General features: G+C 39.5%; 1 protein-coding gene across 6 annotated transcripts in view; it reads right to left on the reverse strand.

Annotated features, from left to right (window-relative positions):
* LOC103183920 (zinc finger DHHC-type palmitoyltransferase 3) overlaps positions 1-20,599 on the reverse strand; it is a 30,371-nt gene extending 9,772 nt beyond the window's left edge. For 4 of the 6 annotated variants that reach the window (XM_007901681.2, XM_007901678.2, XM_042346416.1 and 1 more), the window contains exons 1-6: positions 20,302-20,599; positions 16,946-17,279; positions 11,505-11,629; positions 10,379-10,475; positions 9,743-9,824; positions 7,434-7,564 (exon numbers count right to left, since the gene is read on the reverse strand). In XM_007901681.2, coding sequence (XP_007899872.1) covers positions 7,434-7,564; positions 9,743-9,824; positions 10,379-10,475; positions 11,505-11,629; positions 16,946-17,251 — 741 coding nt within the window. In that variant the 5' untranslated portion in view covers positions 17,252-17,279; positions 20,302-20,599. Of the gene's footprint in view, positions 1-409; positions 3,799-3,949; positions 4,188-7,433; positions 7,565-9,742; positions 9,825-10,378; positions 10,476-11,504; positions 11,630-16,945; positions 17,280-20,301 lie in introns of those variants that run through there. The other 2 variants (XM_007901679.2, XM_042346425.1) reach the window with 2 other exon arrangements.
* Between the last annotated feature and the right edge of the window lie 260 nt (positions 20,600-20,859).

The following is a 20,859-nucleotide window of genomic DNA, read 5'->3' on the forward strand; positions in this document are numbered from 1 at the left end:
TAGAGGGCATTAGACATATTCAACCACCTATTTAATTCACATATGTAGTTGTGGTATTTATTCTCTGTCTAAAGAGAAAAGGTGATTTGACTCCCACCTGTCTATTCTAGCAAGCTGACATTTAAGCAAAACTTATTGTAACAAGAATGAAAAAGGAAAGAATAGAGAAGTGTTACAACAACATTGCTTTGCTCTTGGGGAAGACATGCCAGTCTTTCCAACCAGAATCTTTAACAGTAACTTTTAAGTAATTTAACCAAGCAGTGCAGCCCCCCCTAGGAAATAATAATCCTTGCATTTGATATAGAGCCTGATCACATCTTCAAAACGTTTCAAAGCACTTCACAGAATATACTGTAGTGAATTGACTGTATATTTTGTGGGTGAAATCCAAACACAATACACACTCTTTGGAATTTATGTTTCTTTAATTGATAGTAGTATCCAAAAATCACACACACAGCATCCAGATTACATCTGAAGTAAATGCTTAATTATAATAATTTGAAACAGAAACCCTCAAGCCCCACCGCTTTTATACACAGTCTAAAACAGTTTTGTTGCTCCTCCCCTAAGCAAAATACAGGACACAAAGCTGCAAGAAACAATAATATTTAATGTCTGTTTTGGCAATGCTGTAATACTTATTCAACAAAATTTTAAACCAACAGTTAGTTTCCTCAATACTCTGCAAAGCAAAAAAGGCAAAGGCAGCCTTCAAATGACAGATAAAAAGCCTGGCATTGTGTCTTTTAAAAAAACAGTAATTTTCTTTGCAACCTTCACTTAATAATAAACAATATACATCTTTGCATATTCCAGCATTGCAAAGGAATTTTTAATCTTTTGAGGAAAATATGTGAAGGCATTTTGTTTTAATTCACAATAGTTTGTGATTTATTACAGCCAATATCAATGTTTTTGTCCAATATCAATACTGCATTACAATCTTCTTGAATTGCAAAGAGCTTTGTATAAATATTAATGCAAATTTTAGCTCTGCCTTATTATGGTGAATTCACCAGGTCCACCTGACTCCTTGAAAACAGTCAAGCATTTCATAGTCTAACCTTAATATACACAAACCTAGTGCAAGCCTGAAGTCTCCATTAGCTCCACTGACATTTTAGGAAATTACAGATCTACCCTTTCGTGCTATTCCTTTAATCCTTAATCAGACAGATGTACAAAATAATAAGTAAGTGTATGCCCAAGTCCCTGATTATTTTTACATGTAAACATAACAAAAGCCTACTATTGAATGCACTTGTAATGCTCATACTCTTTTTAAAAAAGCATTTAAAATGGTTAGCTGGATATAAAAACTTAAACTTCCAATTTTCTTTCTCCCTTCCCATCTCCAGAGGGGCTGGTTTCAGCAGGTGTACAGTCTACGAGTCACAGCAGCCCTCTGGGATTTTGCCCAAATAAATAGTGTGAACTGGAAAGCAATAGTTTAAATTAAGGGTATGGGAGGTGTTATAGTCGCTTCACTCAGTCTTCGCTCGACATGAGTCACTAGACAGTCATTAGGAGTGGTATCCCTGGCCAACTCCCCTGTCTCACATATATCCAATCTGGGATTCTGAAGCCATTTGTTCGCACCCCAATCAACCCCATGTCAGCTAACTGAGCCCAGAACACCGAGGTTTCCTGGTCTGCATATTCAGTTCCACACTTAGCAGATCATTTACCAATTGAGACACTGGTGGTTGAGTAAAATTTTAAATTTTGCAAAATACTATAAACTATGCTCTTAAAAACCCTTGTTTTAACTATTCACAAGAGAGCATTTTAATTTTTTTTAAATCAGACTATGCTGTATCAAACTTTATACTTAATTTAAAATTTCTGAGAAGATAAACTTTGAGAGATTCACTACTATGGAGGAAAAGTCACTCCCAACAAAAGAAATGCTTTGATCATACCTACTCCCAAACTAACAGCACCCTCCTCAATTCTTCCAATCTGTACCAGATACCACCAAGAACTTGGGAGAACAGAGCTGTTGTAGAAAGACTGCTGTTCCACACTCCTCTTAATCTCTCCCGATGTGAAAACACATGTCATTCATCACAGTTCTGCAAACTGAATACCATAACTTATAAAAGGCCTCATTTATGAGCAGCTAAGACAATTGTTAGTAGCTTTCACTGTACAGATACTGTAAATTGTAACTGAAGTGACTGAGAGGGGGAAAGAGAACAGTGAGACAGAAAATAAGATGGGAAGGGGGAAGGGAAGCATAACAAAAGGGGACAAAGGAAGAAGTCATTTTGTGGAGATTTCAAAAAAAAAATTCCATATTTGTTGGCACCACAGCCTCATTAGGGCCCACACACAGATATCTATTTTAATTTTGGAAGATCAATTTCAACAATTTATCAGTTGAAAATCGTAAACATTACACATAAGAGTACTTTTCTATAGTACTGAATAATGAAGACTTTATAAAAAGATTATGGGAGGCTCAGTTTCTCAGAATATTTATAGTAGCTACCATCAATTGGACTAAGAGTGAAAATTAATATAAAGGAAAACAGAAAGGGAAATAATGCACTAAATTGGCATTCATGGCATTGATCTTTGAAGATTTCCAAGAATTGTTTTTAAAGTTTTCATGCAATACGATTTCATATTTCACAGGTATGGGTGACACTGCTATCTATCCATGACACTAACCCACAAATGACTTGTGTAAATCACTCACTGCGGTGAAGCATACGACAGTTACATACATGCACCATACAAATTGTCCAAGGGATACAATTGTTAATTAAATGAAACAGGAAGATAACCAATCCAATGCCATTGATGAAATTTGACCAAAGTTCCTTCTTGCCTAAGAGGTCTGTATGCACTGGACTTTAAAATAAGCGAATTTACAGTGCTGGTGATTTATTGTTCCTTTAAATACCTATCAATAAGCCTTAACGTTGAGGAGAAAGGTTTTCTTTTGTGAACACATGAAACAAATTCCAGAACGAGTGTGAAGATATCAGATTGCCATCATCAATCAAATCCGTGGGTATGAAAACTCCCCAGGATGAAGCAGAGGAAAGGATGCCAGGATCTCAGAGCTGCCGGGCAGTTATGTGGAAGCCACAGTTAATCTCATTGCACCCCATTAAGTACCATGAAGACCAGTAATGGCAACATGGTAGAGAAAACAGAGCTTTATACCACAGATATACAGTCACTGAGAAAGCATAAATGCATAATTTTCAGTGAAATATTACCAATAGAAGGAACAAGCAGCAAGAAACAGCCCTAAATTGAAAAAAACCCTATATAGATTGATATTTTGAAAATCATCCATCAATCACTTCTAATAAAGATTTTCTTCATTTCAGTTTTTCACCCATCAACAGTTTTTAAGAAACTTGCTAAGTATCAAAGGATAATCCTCTCTCCAAAGGCCTGATTTATGATGACCTCCATTGTATTTGCAGCTTTATAATTTGAATTCATGAAACAGAGAAGGTTGGAACATGTTAAAAAACAAAGTGCACGATTTGATCATCCATATCTTTAAAAATATAGGCCACCAGAAAGGATACGGTCTTATAAATGTTACAATGATTGGTAATTTTAAGTATTTTAAAATGATTTTCAATTGAATTGCTGGCCTAGGATGACTCAGACCACATATTGGTATGGGTCTATCTTCCCTTGGTCTGGAGTTGCGAATGGGCTTAGCCATGCTATTGAAAATGGATGACCGAACACAGCTTTCATATTCATCCATTTTGTTTTTTTAGCCCATCTTCTCTCTTCCTTTTTCAACTGCTCTATTCCCTGGAAACAGAAATAGCAACAGCTTAAATCAAGGTGGTCAGATGATGGAGCGGACTTGTCACTACCCACTATACAGACCACTAGAGCAAAAATAAACCAGCAAAACTCAGATATTTCAATTGAAAAAACATTCGACACAATTTTCAATTACAAAAATACAATAAGCAACTCAAGCGTTAGAAGTTTCAATTACATTTTAAAAAGAAATTTCTCTCCCCCTGCCATTTGTGGAAGTTCTCTTTGCCACCCACCATTCCTCGACCAAGTTGGCAGCAAGCTACCTGGTCCAAGATCTCCGAGAAAGCCTCTATACAGAAGTTACTAGTGCAATGGAGATGGACATGCTCTTCATGTTCTCATATTTCTTGTGAAACACCTCCCCAGATGGTCTGGATGAGACACAGAAATCGTACCGGGTATGTGTATATGAGAGTGTGATAAATATACACACACACACACACACACACACTCACATGGGCAAACCCATTTCCACTCCGACCAGCACTGTGGGTGCTACATCAGCAATCTAAACCACCATTTTTATTTTCAGTCACGTGCATTTTACAGATATGCTTGAAGCAAAGGCAAAAAAAGCAAAGGCAGCACCTATAAAGATGCCAAGCATTCTAATGAAACCTATTACATGATTCTGTTTGAGAAAAATTCAATCTATGTAGGTTTTAGCAGGTTCCAATTCAACTGCTGCTAGTGAGTAATTCCAAACCAGTTTAAACACTTTAGCAAAATGAACACTTTCACATGGCACATCCAGTGGCTGACAGAAACACCAGGATTTGTGACATTAAAAAGGCAAGTTGCAAATTCATGCTAACTGTTCACTGAATTTTTTTAAAATTAAACTCTTATTGCTCACGATGCTTAGTAACAAAGCATTCAAAACAATTGCAAAAAGTTGTGGCATGCTACACAAAACAGGCACAAGCGCATTTAAAATATACTCTACAGTTGCAGGAACTGAATCGAATAAAAACTATACAAAAGAAATAGAATAAATGAAAGGAGACAGTAACAGAAACAAATGAAGAGGTACAAACATGAATCCATCCATTAGCCTGGTTCCATCACAACTGTATAATCTTACTCGCCCACAACTGACTTTAATGTCATTCATGCCATCAAAGACAATTGTGGAGGAGGAAGAAATAAACAAATGTGATGGAAGTACCGCATGTTTGCAGAGCTGGGCTGGTCCCGAACAATTCTCTTTCCTTCCCTTACTCCCCCTATCCACCCTCGGAGTGGCTGATCTGGAATACCGGTGGTTAGCCACCTCCCCCTCTCTCCAGCTCAGAGTCAGGCTCCGCCACTGTTAAGCGCTCTGAGACGCTACCCTGCGTGGAGGGTGCTATATAAGTGCAAGTTGTTGTTGTGACAATACAAACTGGATTTACTGTATTTATGTCCGATTAACTTCTTCCTTTTCTCTTGCACTCCTGTTATTTGCCTACAGAAGCTATATTCATCATACAGTACCCACAAGTACAGTAGTCTGATCCACAAGTGTCAAAATAAACCAATGGGTATCAACCCAATGAGCCTGTTCTACTAGTTTATTAGATTAAGGCAGATTTTTGAATCACAATTTCCTACCTTTTCTCCATATCCCTTAATATACTTTTTCCTAATTATCTGTCCATCTCCCACCTTGAACATCCTAATCAATTTGGCATATTTACATTTCTGTGCGGTGCGTTTCACATCGTTAAACGTTTCTGCGGAAAAAATTTTTTCTGTGTCTTTGATCTGACTTCTAACGACCTTAATTTTAATGTTATTATGTCCTCTTGTTTTGGAAGCACTGTTCCAGAGTAAAGAGCTATCTGTCCCTTGTCTAGTTTATCAATTCCATCCATTGTTTTAACCATTTCAATCAGATCATTAGGCAAAGCAACCATTTGCTTTCTCATAACCCCCTACAGAAAGTCCATCCTTTCATATCTCTTCAAAGAACATACAAAATCCATTCAAGCAGACAAAGGCAGACTTGTCCTGACCAAACTGCAAAACTCCTTCCTCACTGAAATAAACTCTATAGCCTGCCTCAAACTAAGACAGCATGGTTACCACAAGACTGGTTCTATATAATATGGCAACATCACCAGGGAACAGAACTACACAAAACCACAAACTATTGCAGGTTCAACTAATTCTCACCCAATTCTTGAATTGACTAATAAATGTGATATCAAATTAAAGCACCAATTGTTTTTATGTGGCTTACACTACAACTGCAAAGATGATTTAAAAATTTTGGTTATTTATAAACTTATGCAGCACAGATACAGCAATGAATATCATTCTACCTCCTTCATTTTTTTTGAAAAACAGTATACAAATGCTTCAATGTGTAAAAACTTTTTAGTGCTGTTCTGAAACAGACTGAGAAACTCCCACGTTCCATCCTCCTAGATGAATCAAATGATCATTGACAAGGAGTAATGGGATGTGCACAGCAATAAAGCGCAGTGTTGAGAATCTGTGGGTGAGGAAAACTCTCTCAACCCTGATCATTATCCAGTGACTTGATCGTAATAAGTGTAGTTTCCAGCATAACTGACAACAATGTTTTCTTTCCTCTCACTAATGCAATGGAGATGGACATGCTCTTCACGTTCACATGTTTCTTGTGAAACACCTCCCCACGTGGTCTGGATGAGAATCAGAAATGTGTATATTCGAGTGCGATAGTGTGATTCACCCAAAACCAGGCTTTGGATAACTCACTGATACTCAGCCGCACATGAAAGCTCCTGTTCCTGGAAGACTCCCAACAGCATGAAAACCATGCCGCAGCATGGATCAGCATCTTTTGGTGTGTGCGTGATCGCACATGGAACAACATGCAATGGAAGGCTTATTCTATTCCTTTTCTTAGATCTCATTTTGAATCGGTAAACTGATGTGCACCATTTTCCAAAATTCTTTTAAATTTTTCGTTGGCCTCCACTTCACCAGCAAAGAGTAAAGGCAGTAGATTGGCTGCTGTCAATGCTGTTATGTAACTGGCTTTAGGAGGTGTAAGAGTAGCGAAGGTCGACACTTCTTACAAGAAAGAATCTCACAGCCACTTAGTTTATTGAGCATATCTGGCTCCGGTCTGCTCCACACTCCCCGCCCTAACATCGGTGGCCGGGCTTTCAGCCTCTCAGCCCCTAGGCTCTGGAGCTCCATCCCCCAGTGTCTTCGCCTTACTTCCTCCCTTTCCTCCTTCAAGGCCGGTCTCAAGACCTTTCTCTTCAACCGTGCCTTCACCTCCCCTCTCGACTCTCTACCCCCTCCTCGCTCCCTCCCTTCCCTCCCCTCACCCTGACCATTTCCCCCTCCTCTGGTCCCGACCCAACTGTACAGCGCCTTGGGACGTCCTCCCGACGTGAAAGGTGCTCTATAAATGCAATCTTGTTGTTGTTGCATGGTGAATTGCTAAGATGTTAATTCTTCATCAGCATGCAAACGGATGCAGAATTTCACTTTAGCATATCTGTATGTAGTTAGTCCCACACAATGAAGACTAATAAAATAAAATTTAGCATGCGATGAAGTGTCCTTGAAAGGAGATAATTTACTCTTTTTTAAAAAAATCAAAGAATACGCACAAAACTGAGACAAGTACTCACCGTTTCATCTGTGCAGATGGAATGTACTTGAGTGCCAAACATCACAGCAGTGAAGATAAGGAAGAGGAGACCCTCAAAGCACAGAAGAATGAGGAGAATCACTGTGGATGGCGGTGAGAATGAACTGCACTCTAGGAAACCGAGACATCGTGGTTAGTATTATATACAAACTCTTCACCAGCTACAAGTATCAACAGACTTGGCAACACATGTTAGTTTGGTTTCCACATCCATCTCTATGTAGATGAAGTAGTAAGATTCAAGTTACAAGTTTATCAATACGTCAATTATTGTCCAAGAACCTGATCCCGTAAAGCTGCTGCACTTGAAATAACATATTTACAGAATATAATCATAGAAAATTACAGCTCAAGAAGGAGACCATTCGGCCCATCAAGTCTGCACTGACTCTCAGAGCAAATTCTTTTCAATCCCACTACCCTATCATATCTCCATAAGTCAAGCTTCTTTCATATATCCGGCTACGACCCTCTTGAAAACTAGAATGGATTCTCCCTCAACTTAATCATTCCACATTCCAACAACTTTCAGTGTGAAAAAAAAATCTCCTAAATTCTCCTTTTGCTCTTACGTGGGTACCTTAAATCTATGACCCCTAGTCACCCCAACTTCCAGTGGGTTAGGGAGAAACTATCAAAACCCCTCATTATTTTGTACACATCAATCAGGTCCCCTCTCAACCTACTGTGTTCCAATGAAAACAGACCCAACTTCTCCAATCTCTCCTCATACATATAACCTCTCGTTCCTGGTTAATCTGCTCTGCACTCCTCCAGGGCCTTAATATCTTTCCTGAAGTGAGGTGATGTATACATATACACAAACACACACACTCATGCATCTCCCTCACAAAAATACATAATTTGGGAGCTTGATTTAACAATTCAACTTCAATCATGTAGGCCAGCATAACCCGCTTAAAAGTAACGTGCAACAGAATAAACTAAAAACAACTTCCCCTCTCACTATTTACATACCTCACTGAATAATCATCCTTTCAATAATAATGGAACTTCAATACTCTTAGTCTGTGCCTAACACCAGAGATATGCTGCGATTTTGTAGTGATTAACATGTGATAGCAGAGCTGCCACAATTTTGCCAGATGCCTTTCGCTTGACAAATCATATTTTTCTCAATCGTACACATACAGAGAGCACCCAGCAACTCATTCAGCAACTATCAATTGCCAAATAGCTTTTGACTCGCATGACTAAATCAATTTGTCTATGCTGTCACTTGAGCAAAGTACTGGGAAACTGTCAGCACATACAGAGCTGTATCAAATTACGAGTCATTACCTTCAGAGTAGGAGATTTTGGAAAAAGCAGCAGCTTTTTTTTTTCAAAAGTTACCCCTGGTTAAATATGGGTTTCTATTAACAAACAGTGACTGCTGGTGACACCACTGGCAGAAATGATGACTGGAATAGAGAGGAAGTGAACTCTTGAGCTTGACAACAGTAGGGAGCAGCATACTGAATTGATAGTATTGGCAGAAAAGTCCAAAATATTGCCATAGCTGTTTTGCTTTTTAAAAACGTATTACAATGTAATTTATATAGCGCCTTTCATATCAGGAGGAATTTTCACAGCACTTCATACAGCTGGAAGTTTCAGTGTGTAATGACCAAAAACTATCTTGAATTGGTAGATTGTGCAGACTGCGCACATTCACACACCTGTAATCTGATCTGATTTAACAGAACATAATGCTCAATAATCAGAACAATTGTCATTTGGAATTAGGACTCCAAGCAGCAAGTCACGTCTGTTCGATCATTAAGCACCAAATAAAAAAGCACTTGTCAATTCAAAACTAAATTGGCCAAATCACTCAAAACCATAAGCTGTGGGAAACAGAAAAATTCACATGGCACAGTAGAGCCTTTTTGCAGTAAAGATATTTTTGGTCAGTCGAGTGCTTAAAAGTATCCAAGCTAGACTGACAGGTCAACATATGTATGTCACCTACAATGTGCACTCTTCCTGGAAGAATACACACCATTTACCTAATTCCAGGGAGTATTATGTGGGGGCTGGCAAGTGGGAAACGTGCGCGTTGGGGTATTGTGGGAGTTAACAACTTCATTTACATAGCACCCTTCACTCGAAGCACTTAACTCCTGATATATGCTTTATCCAAATGTATTTCAGGCATTTGATGTCCAACATGTTCTGTTCCCAGTACCAACATCTCATCTCTTCCCTTGATATAAATACACGTATGATATATGCGTTAGTGCCTATTTGAAGTTTAATCGTCTTAGTGTTTTGCTTTATACTTACTTGCCCATTCTTCTTCAAAGCAAAACAAAAAGTGAAGGCCTACCAGGAGAAGGGAATGTAGTGATATCAGAGATATATACATCTGCAACACAGAAGAACATTTTTAAGTGGTTTTCATTAGTAATCTAAGTTTTAGATTTAACTTAAAAACTGAAAAATGCAACCGTAGAGGTCTCGTTCTCTGCTAGTGCAGGGCCACATTATTGAAAAGCCATGTCTTGAAAAAGAAACTTGGTACATTTGCAGAATATGTGCAAAATAATCAGTGTTTAATATAAAAGAACAAGTTATTGATATTATCTCAGCCTTATGCAAAATATACAGCTGAGAATATTGTGCTTTTAAGAAAAATCCTCATTTAATATAGCGTTTTTCACGTCAGGAGGACAACTCAAAACCCTTCATAGGGTTCACTTTAAAGTGTAGTGATTGTAGGTGAAGGCAGTAGCCAATTTTCACAGCAATATCTCACAAACAGCCATGTAGTGAAATGACCAATTTCATTGGAGGGATCGTTGACTGGGAGATCAGGAGAAACCCCCTTCACTTTTCTGAATAGCGCCATGAGAATATTTATGTCCACCTGAATAGGCAATGTTTTAGTATTAACAATGCAATTATAACATCAACACTTACTGTAAATAATACAAAGTATTTCTGGTTATTCTCCCCTACACAGTTGTTAACCCATGGACAATGGTGATCCATCTTCCGAATACATCTCTTGCATACGCTGAAAGACAGTGTTTAAAGGAAGCTTCAATCATTTCAATCAAAATTATGAATTTCACTCACTAACAAAATGTATTCCAGAATCATGCTCTCAAACTGGAGATGTAAAGCATGTCAGTAATATAGGACAAGAAGGCATGTTTTATTTCAGTTAAATCCAATGTGTGGAGACAGCTTTGGTTTCTTTTACCTGGACCAATTAAAAATAAAAGCGCCACTGGCGTTACTTTAAGCAAGAGCTTTGTTGCCTTTTTGATCATCTTCTCACCTTTTCGCACCAAACCCCTTGTGAAAAAATCTCACTATGGCTGATACAACCATGAGAATTCAAGGATTTATAAAACCTTGAAGACAAGATGAAAATTCAGTAGCTTTTCGTTTGATTCCACTTGGCATCAAAATTTGCTGCTACCAAGTTAGTTGATATGGTAAACTGAGGAGGGATGCAGAAAACTATAGGAGATCATAGTAAAGTTAGTGGAGTGGGAAGGCAAAGAGTGGCAAATGGAATTCCATACCTTATACGTGCCAACCTGCCTGTTATAATGCATGGTTTCCGGGAAGGGGGGGGGGTATGTCAGCTGTGTTAACTTGAAGATCAAGAGGCAATTGGTTTGGCCATAGTTGGAGCAGTTTTGAGCATCTAATTATATAAAGCATGAAGAAATCCATCCAATCAGTCTAGGCTGGACAGAAATACAGATCCAGAGGTTAAATGATAGTGCTGTAGCCACTCCATCACTGAGTTTCCAAACTAATATTACCAGGTTTTTCCAAATAGTAAAGATGGGCACAATGTAGCTTTTCATTAACATATATCACCAAACAGTCTTACAATACAAAATTGCATTTGCATAGCGCCTTTCACGTCCTCATTTCATTTATGTTTGAATTCAGACTGGTTTTTAAACAGAACAATTTACAATAGCTTTTTTTGTTTAAAAACCAACAATCCATCAATTGTAAATAGGAGATGGACACAAATGTAATGTGGAAAATAAAATGCAATTCATGTTTATTCCCACTTTACCTGCAGTGATGTGCTCTCTCTGGTTTGATGCTGCAACACTTGGGGCACTTGTACACCACCTGGCCTGGCTTCAGCTGTAAACTTTCAATGAACTCTTTAGTTGCATTCCCTTTTGGTACTGCACCCTACCAAAAGAACAAATTTTGCACAGCAGTTAGTAAAAGAAAATCCAATATTTTAATTTGAGCATTGCTTCACATTCTTTGCTACTGTGCCGAGTGCAACCATTATAGTTTGGTACAGCACTTTGAAATCAACCCAAGGATCGACTTTCACACAGGGAGTTAACAGCAGTTTACTCATCAGAAATGTATTAATACAATTGGAAAACATTTAGGCTTTGGAAATAAACATTATTTGCAAGCAAAAAATCTTGTCAACATCTCTATCTCTAAAATCGAGTGTGAATTAAAATTAATATAAATTACAATGTATGCAGAAAAGTCAAATTGCACAAATATTTCTCCTACTCTTCATTTAGGTTAGCTGGAATATGCTGGAATGTCTCTGGAGATTGAAGAGAATGCTTATCCAACTAAACTAGTCCTGTAGCTCAGTGGTTAGAGCACTCGCTTTGCAAGCAAGAGACCTGGGTTCGATTCCTGGCACGGTGAAACCTTGGGCAAGTTTCTTTACTCCACATGCCTGATAATAACCACTCAAGAAAAAAAAACAATAAAACTTGTCACTTCAATCCATGATTAAATTTGTGGGACATTGCTGTGCGCAATTGGCTGCCGTGTTTCGCCCACAAATATAGTCAATTCACTTTACAGTATATTCTGTGAAGCGCTTGAGAAGTCTAGAAAACATGAAAAACCCTATAACAAATGCAAGGATTATTATTATTAATGTTGAGTGATTGGTAGTACTGTAGAATCAATAATGTAGCAATTTTACAACTGAACAAATGAGTAAACCCTATTTTTAGTTAAATAAAACAAGTTTCCAGTTTCTGTATCAGCAGTAATGAGGGATTCTGGAGCTGTGTGACAGCCATCAATGTTTACAGTACGCATTGCACAGGAAATTATCTAACATGATTATCAAGGACTGTAAAACAGTTCAAGAAGATTAGCCTGAAATTGTCATCAGCTACAAACAAACACAATTACTACACTTTACAGTGAATCCCGTGAAACATTGATATCCTCCCAATTTGAAAGGCGAAAATGCAAGATTTTAGTATTATTACAAATAAACATTGATAAAGCCAATTAAATACCACAGCAGCAGTGCTTAACTGTATATAACAATGATACTTGCATTGTGTGTCATTAACACATCTCAAAACACTTCAAAGGTCCAACATATGCAAAATTACCTCAAAAGTATGTTTCTTACAAAACAAAGTCGCTGTTCTTGAATTGCTGCAAACAATAAACTAGCTGGAGTTGAGTGAAAAGCACAAAATGGGTGAAATGGGCTCATGGGGGGAGAGAAAGGGAGAAAAAAAAGAGATGAAAATAGGCATATAAGAAAGCTCGCAACAAATAACTAGAAAAGGGTGAAAAAAGGGAAGAACTACCACCGTTTATTTAGAGGATGCATGACGTACATCTGACTGCTGGGAGGATGCAGTTAAAGGCTAGGAGAAAATTCTTCACATAGTTCTGCTGCAGCAATCTAACAAAAAACAAATCAAGTGCAATAAAAGGAAGCCAACAATATTAAGCAGTGTATCCTGTGACCTTTGCCCCGATCACATTTAAATAAGTGTGCAAAATGTATTTGTGGAAAGGGCTGCAGTGCCAGCTTTATTCTGAATCTCTAACATAATGTATAAGTAGGAAAGCAAGCCCAACTTTTCAATCTTTACCTTCTCCATAAATTAAGATGATTTCATTATCTCAAATGAGAAAAATCAACTTTAAAACCAGAGGACCATACAACACAAACAAGGGTGCCATCAGTAAAGTGTTTCAGCACCAATATCCGAACACTTAAAAGGTTTTAAAAATACTCCAATCAAATGAACCAAAATCCCCAAAGCCCTCCACAGCAATTGCTTGTTATCCCATTAATGACTGAAATAAAGCTACAAATAAACATTTGTAGTGACCTGTGAAAATAATGTAGGTAATTTTAAAAATATTTTACCAACAATCCCTGCAAGATTAATAACAGCAGTTTCATTAATTGAATGATTCAAGACCAAGTCCAGATAGGGAGTCTCTCTCACACACCACACCCACTGTTCACGTTTGTAAAACCTTCCTAAATTCACGATGCATAGATCGCCAAATGTAATTTTGTATAACAGCTTTCACATCAAAGTCTCTTGAAGATTTTCACACAATATACTGTGCAGGTAAACTCACATAAGTCATGTCAGTAGGGACCATTACATTTAACACAGTAAATCTCTTTATAAGTCGTATAAATGTACCCGAATCCCATTCAGTTTCCTGCCTAAAAACGCTAAGATTTATTTGCACTAGTGATATTTTATGGGGTTGAGGTGAAAGGGAAACCATTCTGGACAGCTCTCAAACATAAATGTTATTTTCATGGCACCTGGCAGCAGCTTGCTATTTAGATTGTGTGAGGCATCCAGGAAGGAGAACAGTAATGCTGCAGGTATACCATCAGGAGAAAAGCTGCTTCACCTTTGACAGCAAAGTGATGGGCAGCAGGAATTTAGGCTCACACAGCCCGCACAACATTGCTTTGAATTGGGGCCAGGTTATATAAAAAAAATTTTTTAGCCGATGCCCACCACGGTAAAATCATGGATTTGTTTCATAAAACTAATTAACCATCTCTTTATAAACAATAAAATACTTTATTCAAAGTGTTACACTGCAGCTTTCAAGATCGGTGCTACAAGATGATGTGCATCGCCAGAGACCCTGTTTATACTGCATGTGGTGAATCATTGCCAACTGTGCAGTGTAAATTCTGCATTAGAAGTATTTCACTCACACTTTTAAATTCATTGCGATTTCCAATAAATCACCATCATTCATCCATTTTAGTACCAAAAGGGTACTACGGGCTAAATAGTCTCAAATGCAAAAGAAAACCATTTAATTGACTTTCCATGAGACATTTCTATGCATCGAATAGCTGGGACAATCCCAGCTCGAGCAGTGCTTCATACCACTTGAGCAATTAAAGAAACTGGGCAAGATATTCCTCAAGCATATAAATTGTGACCGACAATATCCACCCGTAACTGAACTTAGTAAAAGCATATGCATACATAACAGGAGTAGGCCATTTGGCCCATTCAGCCTTTAAAACATTTTCTTAGACCACGATTGAAATAAAACTAAATAGCACACCCTATACTGGTTAAGCATTTATCTACTTCTCACTTCAACATTAACTCTGTATTAACAGCCTTTCTAGGAAATTACACAATCTACAGCTCTTGAGCAAAAGAAATGTGACCTGATTTCACCACTGGAAGGTCTAGGTCTAGTTTTTATAATCAAAGTCGCTGCACTTGAGGTCGGAGGAATTTCACCACTAGGATACCAGTCAACAATATAACGAAGGCACTGCAAATTCATTCCAACATCAATAACTTGGAACAGATATATGAATTGATTACCTCTCAAAACATGCTTTTTGATATACTTCTGATACAGCTATTATCAGCTGTATTCTGTCAACCATGCAAGGGCTCATCTCATGTCCAAGTCGCAGTATGATTATTACGACTGCATATTGAGACTCCTTGAATGGAAATATTTGGCCGAGATTCATTCCACAGATGTTTAAAAGGAAAAAAATGATAGTTGGGTCTGGTAGGACATTGGGAAAAGAAAGAGTAACTGGATCCATCCGCCATGATCCAATAAACTGGCAGAATGGGCTGAATGGCTTATTTCTAGAATAAAATGGGAAGAAAATATCAGTTTGTTTTGGGACACTTTCAATTTTATGCAATCCTAATACATACAATCTCCAAAGATGCAATCAATTTACTGCTGAATTAACAGAAACAACAACATCTTGTATTTATATAACACCCTTCATGTGGGGTCGTGTTTTGGTGCTCTCAGCAAGTATTTACAGAAAACTTCAATGGTCAACATGTGAAATTCAACTTTCAGGGATTCCATTGTCAAATGCACTTAAACAAGCACCTTATCCTTTGCAATGGGCATGCGTGGGATCTCCCACAAACAGGCAATATTGTTACAATTGCGGTGATATTTCATGACCTGATATTCCCGCATAGCAGATCCATGATCCTAGTGAATTCCTAAAACTCAATACCTTTGTTCTAATAATCTTATAATCCTTGCATTTCATATACTTTCGTGTTGGGAGGATGTCTCAAAGAGCTTGATAGGATTTACTGAAAGTACAGTAACTGTGTAAGGAACAGTCAACCAACTTGACTGTCGTAATGTCCCACAAACAGCCATGAAGTGAATGGCTAATTGTATCAGGGAGACTACTGACCAGGACACTGGAAAACTTCTCACCCTTTTTGAGCAGTGCTATTGGGATCTTTTAATCTTTAACCTAACAGACAGACAGGAATTAGGCGTAACACCTCAACAGAATGCTGAGATTCTCAAACAATGCCGGGCATCCTAACATTGGACAGTCAGTCCAGACCAGGAATGTGCAAATTGTAAGTTGACCGGGCAAGTTGGCCATCCTTGGCTTAATCTATGAGATCTCAATTTGAAGATTGAACCCACAGCCTTCTGACTCAGACGCATGATACGATGATCAATTTCACTGGGTTAGGATACACAATTTAGCTGTGCCCCTGAGCAGGAATGATCAATGAAAATATCTCCCTGGTTACAACACTCCTGCTGTACTTGTACTATTGGCCAACATGCAATCCAACTCCTGTACCTCTAAAAGATCTGTCATGATCCCCTAAACTGGTGACCAGGCTCAATGAGCTGAAGTGGGTTGGGGAGTAAGCAGGTCAGAGAGGTTGGGAGTTGCCAGGGTATGAAGGGATTTGAAAAGGAGTGAGGATCTTAAAATCGATCCGTTCAGCGATAGGAAGCCAGTGGAGCCTCGTTAGAACTGTTGTAATGGGGGTACAGAGTTTAGTATGGGTGAGTATACGGCAGTGGAGTTTTGGATGAGCTGGATCTTGTGAATGCTGGATCTTGTGAATGGTGGAACCGGGGAGACCAGTGAGGAGGGAGGTGATGAACGCATGGATGAGTTATGGATGGCACTTACAACACTTCAAAGTAAATCTTCTGAAATGCTTTGAGTCATTTTGATGACAGGATAATAATAATCTTTGCATTTAATATAGTGCCTTAGGTCGTTGAGGCGTCTCAAAAGCGCTTCACAGAATATATTGTAAAGTGGATTCACTGTGTATTTTGTGGGCATAATAATAAGAGAAGGCTCTATATTAAATGCAAGGATTATTTTTTCTTACTATTAGCTGGATAGGTTACCACTTTTTTTAAAAAAGATAATCAAAATGAATTTATAGGACTTACAGGATCGGTTAGCATCGCTCTAGAATGAGAAGCCAGCGCCAGGAAAGCCAGGGCATTGAAGAGAATCCCGTTGAACACACTGTACATTACGTCTTTTGTTGGAAGGAGCATAACGAAAACAACCACAAACTCAGCATAGATGACGAGTATCCAGGTTACAATGGTGCAGGCTACACCACAGCCATCTTTGATGAACCAGATCTTGTCCATTGAGCCACCGTCTGGAGAAGGTGGTACACACTGATCGGCCTGCATGTACTCGGCTCGACGCTCGATATCTCTACTACGACTGGATGACGTCAACATGATAAAAAATTATAGTCCATAATTATACCTGTTAACAAAAAGAAAAAAATTATTTGCCAACCTGTAAAAAAAATCCACAACCATCTTAAAACAGCTTTCCAGGTCTCTTTTCAGAAAAGTGAAAACGTCTAATAACTGTAGATAATTATAATAATAATCCTATAATAATCCTTGCATTTGATATAGCGCTTTTCACGTCGGGAGGACGTCCCAAAGCGCTTCACAGAACACACTGTAAAGTGAATTGACTGTATATTTGTGGGCGAACGCGGCAGCCAATTGCGCACAGCAATGTCCCACAAACAGTCGTAGATTGAAAATGACCAATTTATTATTGTTTTTGGTTTTGGAGGGATTATTATTAGGCTCTGTGTGGAGTAAGGAAACTTGCCCAAGGTTTCGCCCTCTGCCTGGAATTGAACTCAGGTCTCTCGCTTGCAAAGCGAATGCTCTAACCACTGAGCTACAGGACTCCACAAGTAAATTATGAAGTAAATTGGCTCCATAATTTTCAGAACTAAGTCTGATCAATCCAAAATGAATGTAATTTTTACAGAGACAGACCGCTCATTCACTGATATATAATTGTATTGTATGCAATATATAATCATATAAATTTTTAAAAATGAAGTGCAACAATAAAATTTTAATTCTCTTAAATAATTAAGACAGTTTATGCTCCTTTCTCACTCCCGCCCTAAACAATAATAATTCTTGCATTTGATATAGTGACAATTATGCACAGCAACAATGTCCTACAAACGCCATTGAACGAATGACCAATTTTAGTTGGGGGAATTGTTGGCCAGGACACTGGGAGAAACCCCTTTCTCATTCTGAATAGTGCCATGGGATATTTAAAGTCCACCTGAACAGACAGACGGGATCTCAGTTTAACGTCTCATCCAAGGACAGCACCTCTGGCAATACAGCACCCAACCCCCACTCAGCGCCACACTGAAGTGTCAACTGAGGCTATATGATTCCACGACCCAATGTGGGGCTTGAACCCACAATCTTCCGACTTAGAGATGAGAGTGCTACCACTGAGCCAGGCTGACAAAACAAAAAGTCATCCAGGCTTTTGTCACCTTGAGACTAGATTTCTCCAACGAACATTTTCTAGCAAAACATTTCACAGGAAAAACTGTGCAATGTATAAACTGATGTGAACCAGTTCTAGTTTATAGTGCAGTAAAATGCTATCCAATGCTAAACACGGGCATACTAAAACAGAAGATTTGAATGGAAACCTTATGCTGCTTCTTGGGTTAAATATCAAGGACAGTGATTCTTGAGCAATTTAACATGAGAGGAGTATCCAGTAACTATAAAGAGAAACTTCAGAATTGTGTGATTAATAATCTTATAAGAATCCCCTTTTAAAATAATAGAAGACAAAAATCTCAAAACCAAGGCAAACTGAGTTGACACCTCAAGTTGAAATCAATACTAGAGAAACCGCGAACATTTAATGAGAGAACTGGGAATTGGCCTATATTCAAGACCGATCTGAAGCCATCTTAACATCAAGTACAGACAGTGATGGTATAAATTACAGCAACCAGGAAAAGTCAATAGCTTATCCATATTAACAAACAGGGCGGGTCTACTCCAGGACAATACACAAAACCACTGAATAATAATCCTTGCATTTGATATGGCACCTTATCAATTCACTTTACATGAAGTGCATGGGGCGTCGAGAAGACGTGAAAAGCGCTATAGCAAATGCAAGGATTATTATTATTATTATTATCACACTGTTGAGACATCTCAAAGCGTTTCACAGACTGTACTGTAAAGTGGATTGACTATATCTTGTGGGCAAAATGGGACAGCCAGTTGCGCACAGCAATAACCCACAGATAAGACATGGAGTGAGTGACCAATTTTGTTTGGGGGATTGGAGTCCTGTAGCTCAGTAGTTAGAGCACTCGCCTCGCAAGTGAGAGATATGGGTTTGATTCCCGGCAGGGCGAAATCTTGGGCAAGTTTCCTGGAGTCCTGTAGCTCAGTGGTTAGAGCACTCGCTTTGCAAGTGAGAGACCTAAGATCAATTCCAGGCAGGAAACCTTGGGCAAGTTTCCTTACTCCACACAGAGCCTAATAATAATCCCTCAAAAAAAAACAATAATAAATTGGGCATTTTCAATCTACGACTGTTTGTGGGACATTGCTGTGCGCAATTGGCTGCCGCGTTCGCGCACAAATATAGTCAATTCACTTTACAGTGTGTTCTGTGAAGCGCTTTAGGACGTCCTCCCGACGTGAAAAGCGCTATATCAAATGCAAGGATTATTATTATTATTACTCCACACACACCTGATAATAATCCCTCAAGAAAAAAATACAATAATAAATTGGTCACTTCAATCCACGACTGTTTGTGGGACACTGCTGTGTGCAATTGGCTGCCGGGTTTCGCTCACAAAATATACAGTCAATTCACTTTGCAGTATATTGTGTGAAGCGCTTTGAGACGTCGAGAAGACATGAACAGCGCTATATCAAATGCAGGGATTATTATCAAAAAACAAAACACAAAATACTGCAGATGCTGGAAATCTGAAACAAAAAGAGAGAGAGAGCTGGGAACACTCAGCAGGTCAGGCAGCGTCTGTGGAGAAAGGAAAGGGAGTCAACGTTTCGGGTCCACGACCCTTCGTCAGAACAGAGCGGGTTGGGAGGGGGAGGCTTTTAAGGACAAGTTGAGGGGGGGGAGGGGGGGGGGGGAGGCAGGAAAAGGAAGACAAAAAAGACAAAGAAGAGAATGTGCTTGTTGATGGGTTAAAGAGGTGACAGTGGCATAAAACAAAAGGGGGGGGGAAACAAAACTGGGGAGAGAGAGAGAGAGAGAGAGAGGGCGGTGTTAGTTGTATGAACAAGGATCATTATTATTATTGGCCGGAACACCAGAAGAAACTCGCTTCTCTTTACGAATAGTGCCATATGGGATCTTTAACGTCCGCCTGAACGCACCGACGGGGGCCTCAGTTTAACATTTAACAGTGTTTTGGTCACACACTCACACACACTCACTCACTCACCAGAAAAACCCGCTCATCTTCGCGGGGCCGCCGTCGCCCCCTCAACACCAGAGGCCTCGGACTGTCACTAACAGGGCCAGAGCCTGCGCCCGCCGCCTCGACCCACGGCCCCGGGGACCCGCACTCACACCGCCCGCCGCTGCCCCTCCGGACCTCTCCCTACTCCATTCCGCGCAGGCCTGGTCGGGGCCTCACAGCGGCCAGGCTGCCCTCTCGGTGACTCGCGACCAGCGCCGCCCGTTACCCTGGACACCGGAGCCTCCTTCAGCACACACACGCCCCGCGCACCGGAAGTTAACCGCCACTTCCGGCGCCGCCCGCCATCTTGAAGCCGTTTCGTGCTGCGAGGCAACAATCACGTGACCTCACAGACACGGCGCCCGAGCCGCTGGAAGGGTATCTCGTCGCTGATTCCGAGCTCTGGTTGTTTTTTTATTTGAAATCGTCGTATCGCTCGAACTGTTGCCTATCGGGGCGGGGAGAGCTTCCTTGTCAAAACTAGACCCTCGTAGCGGGGGAAAAAAGCAATGGCGTTTGCCAAAGCTGACGTCACCGGCC

The sequence above is a fragment of the Callorhinchus milii genome, unplaced genomic scaffold (genome assembly GCF_018977255.1).
Source record: "Callorhinchus milii isolate IMCB2004 unplaced genomic scaffold, IMCB_Cmil_1.0 Scaffold2, whole genome shotgun sequence".
Classification (NCBI taxonomy): domain Eukaryota; kingdom Metazoa; phylum Chordata; class Chondrichthyes; order Chimaeriformes; family Callorhinchidae; genus Callorhinchus; species Callorhinchus milii.